Source organism: Elaeis guineensis, chromosome 3, assembly GCF_000442705.2.
Source record: "Elaeis guineensis isolate ETL-2024a chromosome 3, EG11, whole genome shotgun sequence".
Lineage (NCBI taxonomy): Eukaryota > Viridiplantae > Streptophyta > Magnoliopsida > Arecales > Arecaceae > Elaeis > Elaeis guineensis.
In genome coordinates this window covers 113103858-113120954 of record NC_025995.2, presented here as the reverse complement: position 1 = coordinate 113120954, position 17097 = coordinate 113103858, and the positions used below count along the sequence as shown (strand labels likewise).

At 38.4% G+C, this 17097-nt stretch overlaps 1 protein-coding gene and 1 pseudogene across 3 annotated transcripts; both read right to left on the bottom strand.

Moving 5' to 3' along the window:
- Positions 1-269: 269 nt before the first annotated feature.
- LOC105040814 (uncharacterized) lies at positions 270-6221 on the bottom strand (annotated as a pseudogene).
- A 1070-nt stretch (positions 6222-7291) lies between these two features.
- Positions 7292-13619, bottom strand: LOC105040816 (uncharacterized). 3 transcript variants are annotated; one of them, XM_029263287.2, is made up of 3 exons: positions 13357-13619; positions 9878-9966; positions 7292-7909 (listed from the first exon to the last, which is right to left on the bottom strand). In XM_029263287.2, exons 1-3 carry the CDS (start codon positions 13504-13506, stop codon positions 7504-7506), a joined length of 645 nt encoding a protein of 214 aa, XP_029119120.1. In that variant the 5' UTR covers positions 13507-13619; the 3' UTR covers positions 7292-7503. The 3 variants fall into 3 exon arrangements, with proteins under 3 accessions (XP_029119120.1, XP_010915812.1, XP_010915813.1); XM_010917510.4 differs by having other exon boundaries at positions 9878-9972; positions 13357-13615; XM_010917511.4 differs by having other exon boundaries at positions 9878-9969; positions 13357-13615.
- Between the last annotated feature and the right edge of the window lie 3478 nt (positions 13620-17097).

The window sequence follows — 17097 nt, the reverse complement described above, 5'->3', positions numbered from 1 at the left end:
ATCTTGTCTGCTCTGCCAATAAATTAGGGTCCTACACTCTACGAGTATGGAATGAAAAATTAAGCTTCGCTTAAGAGAATACGTGAGACTATGAAATTAAATTATTTATGGCGGTTGACGCTGGCCACCAAGAACATGGATGCCAGTCTTTTTCATACGGATCCATAAAAAAATAGACAGCAATGAGACTTTGCCCCGAGTTGAGCGTTGGAAGAAACCATTAGGAGACTATTAAACATAAATATATTTATAATATAAAACAAAACAAGTTAGAGCTCTCTAAGCCAATTATAATTTAGATAATGGACCATTAATCATGACAATGCTAATTCGAAGAGCTAGAGCTCTTTGACTTTGTTACAACTTGGAAAAACCAGTAGACGGACGGAACATAAAATAACTACTTAGTAGATAAAAGGAAAAGTGAACGTAAAAGCGGTAGACACGCAGAAGGAAACCAGTTGCACCATCATTGGTCCAGTGGCAAAACAAATACGTTAACTCCAATCTGGTAACTGATTCACAGACATGGCAATAGGATTGAAATTACCTCCGCAAGCTATATCAAAGTCCTCAAATACTGGTCAAGCCTTGTATTCAAGAACTCACACCTGCCAAAAGAAAAAGGCATAACAATCCAGTTAGAAATAAAAGGGAGCTATATCATCAAACAAGAGCATGTCTAGTGTTGAGAAGCAGAAAAGTGATTCTGAATTAAGTAGTGTAATAATTATGTTATGGCATCAGAAAGTAATATGCTAGAGATTTGCCACAATTTTGACTTATTAGACTGGTTACAAAGTAGAACAGTGATTCTAAATGAAGTAAAGTCATAATTAAAAATTAGCATTAGAAAGTTACATGATAAAGACTAGCATAATTTTGACTTCTTATATTGGTTACTGGTTGGCGTAGATGAACTATGGTTATGAGTTATGACTACTCAGTTTGTGCATGCATTACATTAGAACTCACTACTTTGTGGTAGGGAAATGGAACCATATGTTGGATGTGCATCAGAAACGCACATTATTTTTGAACAATTTAGAAAAAATATGGCAGATTCATGTTCTTGGACTGCCGTAAAAGAGCAATATCCATCAAAACAGATTGGAACTGTAGATGGTATAAAGGAATGAAAAACTAATCTAAATGAGGTATCTGTGAATTTACTGAAACGAAAGCTGGCTCCTAATTAGGCAAATTACTAAAAAAATATGGAGATGTTTGTGTATATGTGCATACAGATAAATTACTGCACATTCTCAAAAGCAAGAATATCTATTGATGCATTTATGTGTCTATCTATGCATAAATGACGAACATAAGCTTATGGGACATGCATGTAATTTTCTATGCCCTAAGAGTAATTTCTGCCCTTGCATAGCAGTTATCTAGTTCCAATAAGTAACAATATTGGCAGCCTGAGATCAAATGCGATCACAAGTAGGAGCATGTCTGATCTGAATTCTGATGGTCAGGAAAAATGAATAAAAGGAAAAAAGTGAGTTGCCAAGCGTTTCTCTCATAGAAAAAAAGGTAAGTTGGAAAATCAGTGACTTTTCTGATAATCAGATCTCTGCCCAGACACCTGATGGCCGTGTGCGATAACACTATCTGTAGCCATGTTAAAAAGATCCCAACACGCAGAAATGGGTAGAAACCCAATAACACACACACTCTCTCTCTCTCTCTCTCGGGATATTGAAAATAATAATGGAACATGGGAAAGCAAAGTGATGAGCCAGTCATGACAGCACCATAGCACTCCTATAATGATCTTAGCCGAAAAAGAGAATTAAAAATTTTGAACCAAATAAAAAGATAATAGCAAATAAAAGAAAAAATCATAAGGAGATTGCAGCCCAACATTTTGTACTAATACATGTAAACGCAATAAATGCGTGAAGCATGCATTTTTTATGCCACAGTACATGCTACTCTCTGTCCGTCGGGCAGCGATAAATTGTACTGGTGCAATTTCAAGTTTCAATTTTTGCATACAAGAAATATATGCAGGATGCGTGGCAGTGCTCATATACTGTATTTGTATAAAATAACAAAAAAGAAATCCATCCTTTTGATTTTGTCATGCAACCAAATGAGCCAATTACCATGAAAAAAATAAGCAAGGAATATTCATGAAGTTATATTACTGCAGAGTGGTTTACAAAGGAATTATAGTTCATTACAACAAAATTCACTAGTATCCACATGTTCATGGTGCATTTGTTTAGCAGACTAGACAAGTATTATACACACCATACAGTACATACTAGTTATAGCAAAGTACCAAAAAAAACAGCATTTAAAAGAAGAAAGTGATGCTAGAGAAGCCTATGCTTCTTCCAGTAGTAGGATCACAAGAAGAAATAATGGGTAGAAAAGCAGAATGAGATTTGTCAGTATGAGTAGCATTGAAACTTTCATAATTCCATTAATAGAATTGGCTATGTGGAATGTCCATTCCTCAACCACATGTTCCAATGCTTGTTACATGAAGCCAGTATATTCAGTAAAACAAATTTCTAAAATGCAGATGGCATTTTACATGCAGATGCAAGTCAATACTATGTCCCTATCAGAGCAAGCATTTTGATAACAGTTCAGATATTCTAGGTCCCCCTTTCCTTTTCCCTCACCTTTTTGAATAAGTTGATCTCCTAATGGACATACAAGGTAGCACCATCTTAATTGGTGACTCGATTGTCCACCCCTCTCTTCAACAATCACAATGCATAAAGTTAATACATGCACTAAGTTATACCCATCACAACAACCACATCAACCTCTATGGTCTGCAAACTACAGAGCGTATTAATGTCAGCATTCATTATCCTTTTCTGTTGGAAAGACAGTTGAATTCACATTATGATACTTAAAAATTCCATCATCATAGTAATATTCATAGCTAACTTTGTAGTACAACATCTTTTCCAAAGCTCAACATCCAGGAACACTAGCTCAATGTTACCAGACAGCCTCCTTGAAAATCTGAACCATGCAGCTGTCATGCATAGAATATCATTCAAGACATCAACTTTTGAGAGTCTCTCATCAATTTGTATTTTGCAGCATAACCTCTTTTAGATAACTGGATATAAGAATCTATATTAGGAGAAAGCAAGAAAAAAAAAACACCCTTCATTAGCGCTTTCAACATCAACAATTCATTTATACAAATTATGTTGGATAAATCCTTCACGTGAATAAATGTTGGCATGTGGCTTATAAACTGCTGTTTGGCAATGTGTAGAACTAATTATAATTTGGGAATACATGAATTTGCAAGACTTGGTATTTACTGGGCCCAATCAGTCTTCTTCAAAAACTGAAGGCCTGAATGCCTAGGAGCGTCTATCTCAGCAGTTTTGACCAATGTTGTGTGGCATGCGATCTATACTAAATGGACCCTAGTAGATTGGCTGATGTAATAGTAAAGCCTGTGCTTAAGCTAAACCTCATGAAGATGTAAATCCAGCTACAAAGTTGGAAAGCAAGTGAATTTAATAAAAAGTGTCTGTTTATTAAAAATAATAGCAGATCTAATCTAATGAGTGATAGGAACCATACTTGGTAGAAGTTCCAGGACCATAGACAGGATTCTTTATTGATATACTCCACCTAAATGGTGTAAACTTGTATATATGCCATAGCAATCCCAAAGATCACCAGTCTTTGGATGAGTAATTAAAATAATCTGTATCAACGAGCCAGTAACTACCAGCTGTGATACATGCTATGAAGCTATAAGCAGCAAAGCCTACCATTAAAAAGAGGAAAACACCCATTCATTACCTTGTTACAGATGAAGAAAATACTTAGATGGAACAAAAATGTTAACAAATATCAAGCATCAAAAGCACACTTTATAAAGAACATAAGGAATCTAATTTCGTAACTAAATCAACTCTAATTAATAGAATCATAACGTGAGGAAATGACCGGAAAGTGTTTCACTAGTGCTGCAATCAATAATCAGTTCATTATCAAATCTAATCAGTACAGTCAGATACCATATAGCGAATCACTAAGATAATGCACAGATTTGGCTGGCGTACAAGGAAGACGTGCAAAGGTAGCTGCAGGAACGACAAAAATCTTGAAGGTGTATTAAAAGCAGTTTGCTGGAATCTACATTGTCCAGGAATGCTTATTATTGAAATGATCGAGGATGAGGCTTAGATATGAGGCAGCATGACTGCTTACGATTTTGGCATGAACATGGCCCCCATCATGATATTTTCAATAAATAGGATATATTATGAAGCCCCAAATTATTTCATATGAAGCAACACATAATATAATCATTCAAGTTTAAAGTTCAAGACTAAACAGATCTAATATTGGCAAATGCTTGCACCTAGGTTATTCAGATCAAATAAATTCATGCAATCATTATCCATAGACATATCAACCATGGCAGTGATATAGGACACAAACCTCACCAGACTTAAGAAAGGAGTACCAAGGTTTATTCCCCTGCACTGCCTATATATCCATGACATCGCCTGATTTCAAATTCAATTCCACTAAATGGCTAAGGTTTTTTAATTGATGTTTCCATTCTAAAAGATTATGAGAAATTAAAAGATCTAGAATATCCAAGCGTTTCTCTACTCTTTACACAGTTACTTTCTGTTATCCAATCTCAAAGCTCAAGAAACTATTATTAGTTCAAGGCTATTTATCGCCAGTGATTGTATTCGTACATTGGAAAAGTCAATAATCCTCATTCCCCACTTTTTTTTTTTTTTTTCAATCTTGGTCTCAACTAATGAGGTAGAATTTAGTCAAAACTCAAATATCATCCCCAAAAGTTAATTTAATCATCACCATTATTGCAAAGCAATACAAACTTCTCTATCCAACAAACACAGAGATGATAGGGATTTGTGAAGGTAAAAGAGAGGTGTGAATACAAACACAGAGATGATAGGGATTTGTGAAGGTAAAATAGAGGTGTGTTACTCACAGATGAGTTAGATAGAAAAGAGGTTCCAGCTGACCAAGCTCGTAAGGACTTTGGTGTTCTGCCAGGTGAACTGAGTTCTACTCCCGCCTTCACTAGGATTTGGGGGTTTAGTATTATTTGGGAAGAGCTGCTGGCAACTCTGTAGCCCATTCAACACAACTGCAGAATTTACTTTCTTAAGATTTTCTGCTTCAATCACCAAGTAAAAATGCTTTGATATGCAAAATTGTTCCCCCATCATCAACACCATAATGTGGCCTTTTCGTCTTGCTGAACACAAAACAATTCATGCATTCTAGTCTATTTGCAGTTAGTGTTTGTAGAACACTTGTATATTTATAGCCAATGCTGTCTGTCTGATTGAAAGTTCAAGCATGCATAGAGATTGAAGTATTCCCAATTCCAGTAGTTCGGAACTAAAACCATATGCAAATTCCTCAAATGCCAGCACTCCGTAACAGGCTAAACAGAAATTATCCAATCTTCCTGAAAAATTTCGGTCGGATCGAACATAAAGGAGGTTACAGAACAACTGACCTTAATCCCAGAGGGGCACTCCATGAAGCTTAGCTTGTAGGTGTTGGAGCAAACTTGTCCGGGGAGCAGAGGCACCCCAATATTTCCTTTATCGACGCTACACCAAAAGAAAGGAAAAGAGATGGTTTTTTAGGGCTCGGATCAAAAGAGAGGGTAAAAAGGGGGATCGGGTGAATAAGGGAATTGGAACCTGGTGGGATCCATCTTCGCGATGAAAGGAGAGGAGGGAGAAGAGGAGGCCGAAGATGAGCTTCTGATACTGCTGCGCGTCCCGGGTGTGGAGCGGGCGGTGCCAATACCGGTACAGCAGCCACACCCCACTCCTATTGAACATGTATAACATGTTCGCGTTGTTCCCGGCAAGGCCCGTCGCCGTCCCCGGCGCCGCCGCAGAAGATACGGCGATCTCCGCGTCTGACAACCCACCGAAAAATTGCATCGCTGGTCCGTGCGGTCTCCGCTGCCGGCGGTCGGTGGCAGTATATCTTGGCTCGCCGTAAACAGGTCCGCGCCAGGAAGGAGACCCATCATGTTTAGGTGGTACCTAAGGTTTTCATCTGGTCTGCGATATCGATCTGTATCGGTATCGGGCACCTGCTGGTTGGTGGTATAAATATAAATCTTGGCTCTAGTATCTCGCCTGATATAAACTGATATACAAACAAACATAAATTGATATTTTTCAATCGTTTATCTACTTCCTCAAATAAAATATTTAATTAATAAATTTTAAAATTCATATTTAAATACAACGTTTAATTCTGAATCTATTATATCAGTTGAAATTTAAATGTCTTAATTAACATTTTTCAAGATTCTTTCCAAATTTTCTCACTCACCATATTGGTTGAAATAATGAGATGAGTTCGGTTAAGTCTTTGAAATATGAATTATCATTGAAGATTAGTTTTGTTGGGTGCAAAGAAAACTTATAAAAATAGAGATTAATTGCTTTGGAGGAAAAACATGCTAGATGAGTTAGGGCAAAATAATTTATAATGTTAGAGATCTCGAGTTTTAATTAATGAATTTTTTTAGATACTCTGCCTATTGCTCCCTCCACCGGACCCAAAAAAAAAAAAAAAAAAGGGGGAAAGAGTCAAGGAATAAGTGCGGAACAAATGTTCCTCCCTTGTTTGCAGTTGCCATATACCATACAAGCTACAGAATTAACGGTTTGCAGTTGCCATATATCATACAAGCTTCAGAATTAACGGTGACTGAAAGTCAACGCCAAGAGATGGATCTGGTTTCAAATAAGCTAAATGATTAAAACTGTTCTAGTTCCAACCGCCTGTAGGAGGCAATGCTGATATATTAGCTGCATCTAACTATAGAAATGCTTGGATTGAAAGAGGTATTGGTTCTTCTACTGAAGAATCCATAATCCTGGTCCTTAAAATAGAATTTTGGAATGTTCATTGTCTAGGTCTTACGGTGGGCCTCTCTTCTATTTATTCTTTCTAACTCATGTGGCCTGCAGGGAAGTTTTGCAAGAAGAGCTGTTGAGTGCCTGCAATTTTTAAAAACTAGCAATAAATCCAAGTCCTACGATGCATCAATTTACTAAATCATCAAGAATTCACCATTAGGACCTATCTCAGCAGCACTTTGTCCGGGCTAACCTGTCTCAGCACTTCAACTGCAAAGAAACTGATAAATGCTTTATTTAGCCCATAATTCAGATCACCAGATAAAATATTACTTCAAAGAAAAGCCACAACCACAACATCAGATTTACAAAGATTTGCTTGATATGCAATTCATCATTCAGGATGCTTCACTAAAGTGCAACTTTGAAGGGCCCAGACCTTCATTTCAGCAAAAGATAGACTCAGAATTATTTCAACAAAAAGGAAAAACCAAATTTCTAATCCCCAAATTTTCTTCCCAGTATTTGTTCAAAATATACATGAATCTCTACATGAATGTGCTTAGATTGGAATAAAAGGTAGGTTGACTGTTAAAAATACAAACATCAGACTAAATCGTCAAGCCTGACCTTTCTGCTTTTCCAAGGTACCAATTGATGAAAACCACTGCTTCCATGGAGCATCGCCTTGCTGTTCAATCCAAGACAAGAAGCAGCTGTCCAACAGGCAAAAGAAATTTACATATAGAAGTTGGTACCTGACTGGAACAAATCTGAAGTTTGCAACTTGGACAAATGGCCAAACTCCTCCCCCAACAATAAGAGCTGGAAGAAAATCCCTCTTCACATCTTCTTTCACCTGCTCTACGCTCCTCCCACTGGCAAACCCCATGTATGAGAAAAAGATCAGTAGATCCAAAGGCCCAAAGAGAAGCCCATCTGCAGCAACTTTTGCAGCAACAAATTTTAAAGATTTAGGTTGCAGTTGAAGTCGAACTCGAATGTAATGGTCCAAGTATTCATACCTATATAAAGAAAACAAAACAGTTAAAAAGAAACATGCAACAAAATTGTGCATGGCAAGATCTTTGAACCTGTTCCTGTGAAAACATCCAACTTTTAATTTTAATTTGATAAAACAGCTTTCCTCAATATAATTTAGTCACAGATTTTTCTCATGGAAAGAAAGATGTATCAATATAAAGCATAGGAATCGGCAATTGAACAATCTATAAATAAGCTTTGTTGCAGTGGGCTTTGCAATTTGCTGCTTTACAATATGTAATTGCTCAATTTTCACAATAAGATTCAAGCAGAAAACAATAGCCAATTTAGTTAAGGAATCCAAATTCTCTAGCCTAGCCTTTAGAACCATACAAGCATTCCTTTGGAATTTAAGCTTGTTCCAGAACAAGCATGGCTATGAGATGAACCATAGCATTGGAAGATAACAATTTGTGAAGCATAATTATTGATAAGCAATTAATGATGCCTATATATATCTATATATAAAGGTAAAGCTGCGTAAGTGAATATATAACCTATAGAAAAATGGGCTTATCCAAGCAATCTTGCTCGGACAATGGAAAAAGGCACTGCCTCATCTTTTCGTCAAATTAAATTAGCCAAAGTTATCTGTTCATTAGCCTATCCTAAAGTTTCAATCAATTTGTGCCAAAGCAATTCCCATAGTAGTGGTAAGTGAAGTGGAAGCAGCCTAAATAGTGAAAATGGGATTGTGGGAGAGCAACACAAGCATCGTGTTGGTAGGCAAAGCAGTGGAATGATGCACCTTAGATGGCAAAAGTCCAATAGCTGAAACCATTGCTAGCTTATGCTTTAACCTAGAGTAGCATGGGGCATATGGAATCCCATATGAATCAGCAAGTACCACCTTGCAAAGCTAAATATTCCTAGGTGGCTGATAACTTTCCATGAGTAAAAGGTGGAAAGAATCCCCATCAGTGAGTAACATAGAACATGAAACCGTAAGCTCCCAAGATCAAATAAAAAATATCCTTTGTTTCATACTACTATCTCGACATAAATTTTCATGTTATAAAAAACAATAAAGGTTTGCTCATATAGAACTTAAAGTGTGGAACACTTGATAAGATGTTTGGTATATTAATATTGATTAGATCCAAAATTTGTTACTAAATTGCCCATTCAATAAGCATGTTTCTCAGTATTATACCTTGAAAAGGACTCAAACCTTTATGCTCTTTAGCATAACATTTTCATTCTTGCATGTCTACCATTTCATCATATATACAGTTTTATATATGTATGTCTCTGCATGTGCGTGTGCGTGTGCATGTGTAATGCACTTCTACCTTTCTAGTTGACTGGTAAACAGCCTCAACAATCTTTGAAGACTTTAAACATCATTGACTTTGACAAGGTTAATCAAAAATTTATATAGACGATCATTATTTGTGCTATATTACTCTCCAACTTTCATTTCTCCAACCAACCACTAAGTTGCCTTTACATTTTATACTCCAAAACTTAAATATTAAATAACTACTTCATATAAGATAGAATATCCTGGACAGCACCAAGAGATGACAATGTTATTTAAGCACCTTAAGAATGCAATGAGAGAAAGTAGGAATGTAGACACTCTTAACTCATTGCATTCCCAAAATAAAATATTATAACAAGGTCCACATTGTAAACTTTTCTTAAAAAAAGCTTTTCATCACATTTCACATGCCACAATCTGCTCCTTGCATCATGCATTACATGTAATCAGCCATTTGGCAATTTGAACAGAAATTTTAAATTAATTTGACAATTTACGAACTTTTCTTGCATGAAAAGACCAAATTTGCTCATTTTGCCTGCATATAATCTCGACGTGCTCAGATTAGAAATTTCGGTAACAATTTCAATCAAGAAATGTGCCATTCAAGACAAAAGTATACAATCTAAGCATGGTCTAATGTAAAGCTAGATGTGCAAATGCCAGAGAGTATAAGATAACCTACCAGTAGTGGCCAACTGGTCCAACAAATGCGAATCCAAACATACTTGTGATAGCCACCCTTTTCCAATTGATTTTGAACTCCTTATCTTTCTGCTGCTGATAAGACATGATGTTATCATCACATCAACCAGAAAAATTTTCAAAAAATGATGAATGATCAATGTCACTATGGTACTACCTAATAAACTTCCGAACTCAGAAATCAAGAGACTATTGATTCACAAGTCTGAATTAATACATGGTATGTGCATTCAGGACAAATGTTAGAGATCTTGCAACTCTAGGAAGTAGACAACTAAAGAGGCCGCGCCAACAAGAGTTGGTGGCCACGAGCTACCTCAGTTTGTGATCAGAATCATCACATAAAAGCAATTGGGTTAACCTATCTGATAAGTTTACAGCAAAGAGGTGCTTTTGAGTTGTGTGGCTACGACCGTCCTGCAAAAATGCTGCAGATGCAAAACCTGGTAGGCGTGCACCGGCAGAGCATAGTGAGAAAGGGGAGCCTGGAAAATGCCTATACAAAAATTACATGTTTAAGACAATAGTAAGGATTAAAAATCGTGTTGACTAAAATATGTTGGCTAATAATGAGGTTCCACAGATGGAAGGTCAGTGCGATGGGGAACAGAAGTAGTTATTAGAAAACCAGAGGAATTATAGATGTGACAACAGAGGACACGCTGATGGAGAAGTAGTTGTGGGGGAATTTCTGTATGGAACAGTGACCTGAGAGGACTTGTCAAAGTATGGAGTTTGAAATTCTTGTGGAATAGCCAGCAAGAAAGAGAGAAAGACTAAGACAGAAAAAAATTGCAAGGGAAATTTAGAAAAAGTCATCATTGATGAGAGGACAAAACCCTTCACTAGAATATATTTAAAAAGAAACAATAATTAATATTTGGGATAAGATTCATCAATGATGTTACCATACGACACCTTGAACTTTACAATTTTATTATGTTTTTGTTTATGAATTTTGATAAATTACAAATCATAACAAGTTATTTATGAATTTCATTACAAATTTTGTTAATCATGCCTCTATCACCATCTTCATTCAACTATCACCATCAACCTATATTCCTTATATAAGATAAAATTGCCAGAAGGAAAATGAAACTATGAGATTGAGGGTATAGCTTAGCAATATCACCAATGAGCTAATAACATTTAGAGAAGAGGAGGTACAAATATAAAGAAATTCCAAATAAAAACAAAAATGAGGCCCAAATCAAAGAGTGGTAATAAAGAGAGACCACAGTGTGATTGGTTTTGCCATCTTGGATCTGTTATACAACAGAAGAGTAAGATGGATGAAGAAATATATGACAAATTAGGGCAGGGTGGATGAAGTGGAGACATTCTCCTAATAAAAGTCATGGATTAAGCATGCTCCTACTGGGTGGATACAGTGGGTTCACCCCATGAGAAACCATCACATTTGACGGCCAATTCGTAGATCAGCCTACCAGAGTTTGTAAACTTGGTTCTCTACTAATGGAAAAGCCAAGTTCAGGCCTCAGAAGTTGGAACGAGGGAGCTGGAACAAGAAGAAGAAGGAAATCGAGGAATGCTTTTTTAGGTTGAAGACTTGAAGTTGATGATTCAATGTATTATTGGGATCTTTGCTTCTACACTTAAGGTCTGTCACCAGAAATAATCAAATTAGATATAGTTTACATAAGATCAAGAGAGAAAAAAGAAAAAGAAACATATAAACAGGCATACATGCAAGTGCACAAAAAATAATGATAACAGCCCAATCCTAGCTCTTCATCGAAAGATTATCTACCGAATTTGATATACATTCTAAAGAAATAAACTGATCAGCTCCTAGTTTACTGATGCAAACTAGAAGTTTGAGGGTGTAAGGACTTTACTATAATTCACTGTCTTAAAACCAATTGAAAAATGATACTCTTTAGAAGTTAAGATTGAACTATAAAAATGTTTGAATTTGTTTTTCTTGGCCAAAAATTTTCATATGCTTATCATATGATTAAGTCGCCACTTTCCCTTAAGTTCAAACTTCAAACTTTTGAAGTTATGGAATAATCAAGATCTTTTTTGTGGGAAGGATGGTGACTTTCATGTTAGAGCATCGTTACACGTATATGACATTGCTTGCATGTAGAATGCACATATTATGGGTTCTCTATATTACCACGGCAGCCACACCACCTTAGACGTTGTATTGAACTGTTTCCTCCAAAATTCTATGTAAATTGATTATTCTCAAAGGTTTCCCTCAATATTGAATTGATAAGCCCCTCTTCTACAGTATTCCCAAAGATTTCTCATGGTTAACTTTATAGATAATGATAATGATACTCATAGCTAATGATGCATCCTCGGTACCCATTCTTTAGCCATGGAATTTGTCACTTCATTTGCCACACATATAATGTGCTTAACTATGAATAAAACGTTTTTCTTTTTTTTTTTAGTTTTGAATTTCTCCACCATATCCGCAAGAGATGCTAAGTCCATCTTTTTTTATCATAAGTATTCCACTTCAGCCCTATTCTTGAGCGGCAACTGGAAAATTTCTCCACCTTTGAAGTAGACCATTTGCTAAGTAAAAGGATTACAGCAGAGTCAATATTTATATTCTAAAAGGATTACGACCATCTATTACAAGTGCTATAGCTCAGATCTCAGTAGACAGAATCATCTATTTAGGGATCTATACCCTCTTTGAATCCTTGAACTCAATCCTAAACATTACTTCAATGTTGCTTCTAAAATCTAAAGAAAACTAGATTATCAGAAAAAAGAAATTTCTAAAAGTCATCCAGATAGCCTCAATATCTTACAATGACTAGTGTAACAGGTATCTAATTTTTCTTTTATTGTAATTCTAAGGGGCCCATAAACATCAGGACAAAGAACTGTTCTCTCCAGCATAAGTAACCCAGGTTGCCAAAGACAAATCTTTACAATGTAGACAACTAAACATCTACGACTTGTGGATACAAATCAAGAAAAACAAAGCATTAACGCCTATCAAGAACATGGAACCACGATAGTGACAGCACAATGTTGAACAAGCATCAAGAAGCAACAGTTCACATTCCATCTCTTCGCATAAAGATCAGATTTCTTTATTATCTATATACTGTTCATTCAACCCATAAGCAATGCGTATCTTCTTCCGCACATCCATCTTCATACTACCACTACTTTTTTCTCTGTTCCCTTGAAAAAAGAAATCACAGAAGATAATGTACCGATTTGATATCTGAGAAAAAAGCACAGGTATTTTTTTCCAAGAAAAAGGAAATTCAAGAATCGTATCAAAAGGAATATGCACGCACCGAGAAAAGAAGCGAATCAAGAACATGCCAAGAATTAGAATTACATCTACACATTAGAAGAAGAATAGGCCAGCATCCATCCAGGAACCATGAAAAAAAAAAAAAATCGGAGGGAACGAAAAGAAAAGAAAGAATCGGGGTTTTCTTGATCGGTGATTACTGTGAGTTGAGGATGTTTTGTTTGGATCGAATGGGTGACGGCCTGAGCTCCGATGTCTCCCAAACCCCAGAGGATTCCGGAGCTGATCACCTGGGTCTTCACCGGATGCACGGCGAGGCAGTTCTGGTACCATCTCCATAGCTTCAACATTGGGGGGGAGGGGGAGGGGGAGGGGGAGGGGGCGTGGGGTAAAGGGGGATTCGGTTGGGTTCCGATGGGGATGGGTTGGAGAGCCAAGGTTTCCTTATTCGAGGAAGAGGAACGCACCAATTTTTGGGAGATTTTTTTTTTTTTTGGGTAAGTCAATTTTTGGGAGAATTGTCAAACGGCACCGCTTCTAATACGGACGGGATTGTATGTTTCGAGCGATAAAAGGATCAACCTTCTCTCGCGCGAATCCACCGTTGGATCGCACTATGGTCGCTTCGCGATCTGTGCGTGTGACTTGTGGTTTAGTTCGGAATGCTTTGAGAGCTGTGCTGAGAGCGATCCAACGGTCAGCGTCGAGAAAGAAAAAGATACAACCCGAACCCTTCCAATTACCTGATGGTAGCGTTCTCATGATCATCGAGTTGATCCCCCTTTTACTGGCTTGGCCTGGATGGCAACCGCCTAGCACTCTCTTTTGCGGCTGGTGAGAGCAAGCGAAACAACTTCATGGTCCACTGACCTAAAAAATGAATAAATTGCATTTGGACTCAAAGTTATGCTGATATGTTGAAAATAATCACGTGATTTTAGGGGTAGGATACGAGTGGACATAGTTAGGCCAAAAGAATAAGTACTAAAGTGTCGCTTTTTAGTACCGGGGTCATTTGCATGTATATACCGTGTCAACAAGTTAGGACTTATTTGGATATTTCTGTAAGATTAGGTTGAAAATTTTACAAAAATCGGGTCTATTAATCCATCCAGCTCGCATCTTCTAAGAGCCTGTCCAAATCCCAGTTTAAATCATAGTCTGTGAGCCTGTTGGTCTCCATGAAGAGAAAAAAGACCATGGATTTCTTCTCATATGATTTAGGTTATGAGATATTTTGATTGATAGAATCATGCTAAGACAGGTGATCCAATCTATGAATCCAATAGAAAATTCAGCTCAATTCTACCAAGTTACTCAAACTGATCCTTAAAGACTATTTGGAAAATCCAGCTTGTTGGATTTCATAAGGGAATTGGGCCTATTAAGCCTCTCAACGTTTTTTCCTAAAGACCCAACCCAGTCTAGGCCTAAACTCTATATAGGGCTTGCTAGACCACAGGAATGAGAACAAAAAAGATGATTTGATCTTGAGTGGGATTGGATTGATATGAGCCTTACTTAAATAGACGGTGTTGGTGCAGAATTTCATCAAAGTCAGAGAAACTGGAGCTGGGATGACCGCGGCCGCCGCCGGGATCTGCAAAGAAAATCTAAACCAGAGTTAGGGGTGCTCCGGCAAGACCCTCCGATGCTCAAGTCAGTACTCTGCTTCAACAGAAATGGAGTGCTCGAGCGAAAATTTTGGCAGAATTTCGAGATAGAGTTATCAACTTAGAGAAGAACGTATCTGAGGGTTCTTATTTATATACGGAGGGCGTAACTGACTGACAGCGACGTCTGTAACCATCTGGTCGTGAGCCGCTCAGAGCCGCGTGGAGTTTGTTACGGAGAGTAGTGGCGTCAGGGGTCGTTCAGGGCCACGCGGAGCTTGTTGCGGAGAGTGGAGTGGTGTCCATTGTTGGGACTTGCCAGAGAGTGGTGGAGCTGCATGGAATCCGTTGCAGAGAGTGGAGCAGGATGGCGGCTCTTGTCGTGGCTAGTCAGAGAGTGGTGGAGCTGCATGAAATTCATTGCAGAGAGTGGAGTAGGATGGCGGCTCTTATCGTGGCTTGTCAGAGAGTTTGGATCCGTCGGCTGAAGCTCAGCTGGGATGCCTGTCAGGCGGGAGTCACCTGCTGTAGGAGCTCGGATGGAGATTTTTTGTTGACGAAGTCCGGAGAAGTCCGATCGCTAGGGAAGTCCGTCTGGGATTTATCTGATGTGGAAGCTCACCCGAAGATCGTCCGTCGGAAAAGTTCGATTTTATGGGGAGCTTGATAGGAGGTTGGCCGGCGATGGACTTCGGATAGCGCTGGGGAGACTCGGCAGACATCAGAGGCGATCGGCTATCGCAGGGATCCAGTTGCTGGAGCTCGTCCGTCATAGAAGCTCGTCCAGAATCCATCCACTGGAGAAGTTCAGACGGGCTTCGGTTCTCGCGAGAGGTCGAAAGGGGGCCGTTTATTGTAGGAGCTCGGACGAGGATCAGTTGTCGTGGAAGCTCGGAGTAGTGTCCCGCTGTAGAAGTTCGGAGTAGACCGTTCGTTACGGAGTAGCTCGGCTGGGGTCTACCTGTAACAGAAGTTCGAAAGAAATTTGCTTACAGTAGATATCTGGGGTAGACAGCCCGCTGTAGAAGTTCGGAGTAGATCGTTCGCAGCAGAAGTTCGACTTTCGTGGGAGCTCGATTAGGATCCGAGAAGCGATCGATCGCCGTAGAAACTTGGGTGGAGTCTGGTTACTGTAGAAATCTCATTGTCGGAGAAGCTCGGATGCTGATTTGTAGCGAAAATTTAGTGCAGGGGCAAAATGGTAATTTTAAAATTTTTTCAAAATTACTATTTTACAGCGAAATTATTAATTAATCTCATTAATTAATACTAATTAACCCTACACTAGGATCTAAATATGATACAACAGCATGCATTTAAATTTGAAATTCAAATTTGAATCAGTAAACGTTTTACAGTACTGTGTTCAGAACACATCACCTTTTTGCGGGTAGTCGATCACCGCAATCTGATCACCGTCGGGGGGCTCTGATCGTCACGTCGCAGCCACACAAATGTCTGGCCTCTGCGGATCGTCCACACGAAGCTCCCGTCTGATAAGCTCCTCACGAATGCTAGTTCGTGATTTCACCCTTTTGATGGCAGATGTTGATCGAACTCCTTCGATCGATGTGTGCCGACTTCTCGGACGCTCCGAATCGTCTACACAATTGCTTGAGAGGCTGATGGATCTCTTCCTGAAATTTGGTGGACTCACGACACTCGTGGCACACCAATCTCACTTCTCGAACCCTAGGTAGAAACCCTAGGGTACACACCAAAAACCCTGCGCCCAATTTTCTCTCTTTTCTTTCTTTTTCTCTCGGAAGGTTTTGGACCTTCACCTTGCGCAGAAGCCTTCCTCACACCCCAAAGTTTCTCTCTTAAAATTTTTACGCACGTCCCACCTTTCTCCTCTTTTTAAAACAACGTCGAACGTGTCTTATCCGCGTGACAGGATAAAGACAAGAGGTTACACATTTGAATTCAAATCAAATTTGAATTCAAATGAAAACCAACTTATCCCTATCCTTTTGGACGTGAGAAGAGAAGGGGCGTGGCTCTTTGTGCGTGGAAAATGTTTCACGAGAAATCTTTTCTCGTGTAAGTAATGTGGCGCACAAAATGGATAAGGATGAAAGGACAAGTGATAAGTTATCCATTCAAATTCAAACATGCTTTGAATTTGAATGGCTAACTAATTATTTTATCCATCCATATGGCGCACAAATGAGGGCGTGGGGAAGGATTTTGCATGAGAAAAATTTCACGAGAAGTTTCTTCTCGTGAATTCAAATGGGTGCAAGGAAGTTGGGTGTCGCAGGAAATTTAAAACAAGATGGTTTGATTCAAATTGAGCCAACTTAGTTTAAAATAGGTTAAGCACAA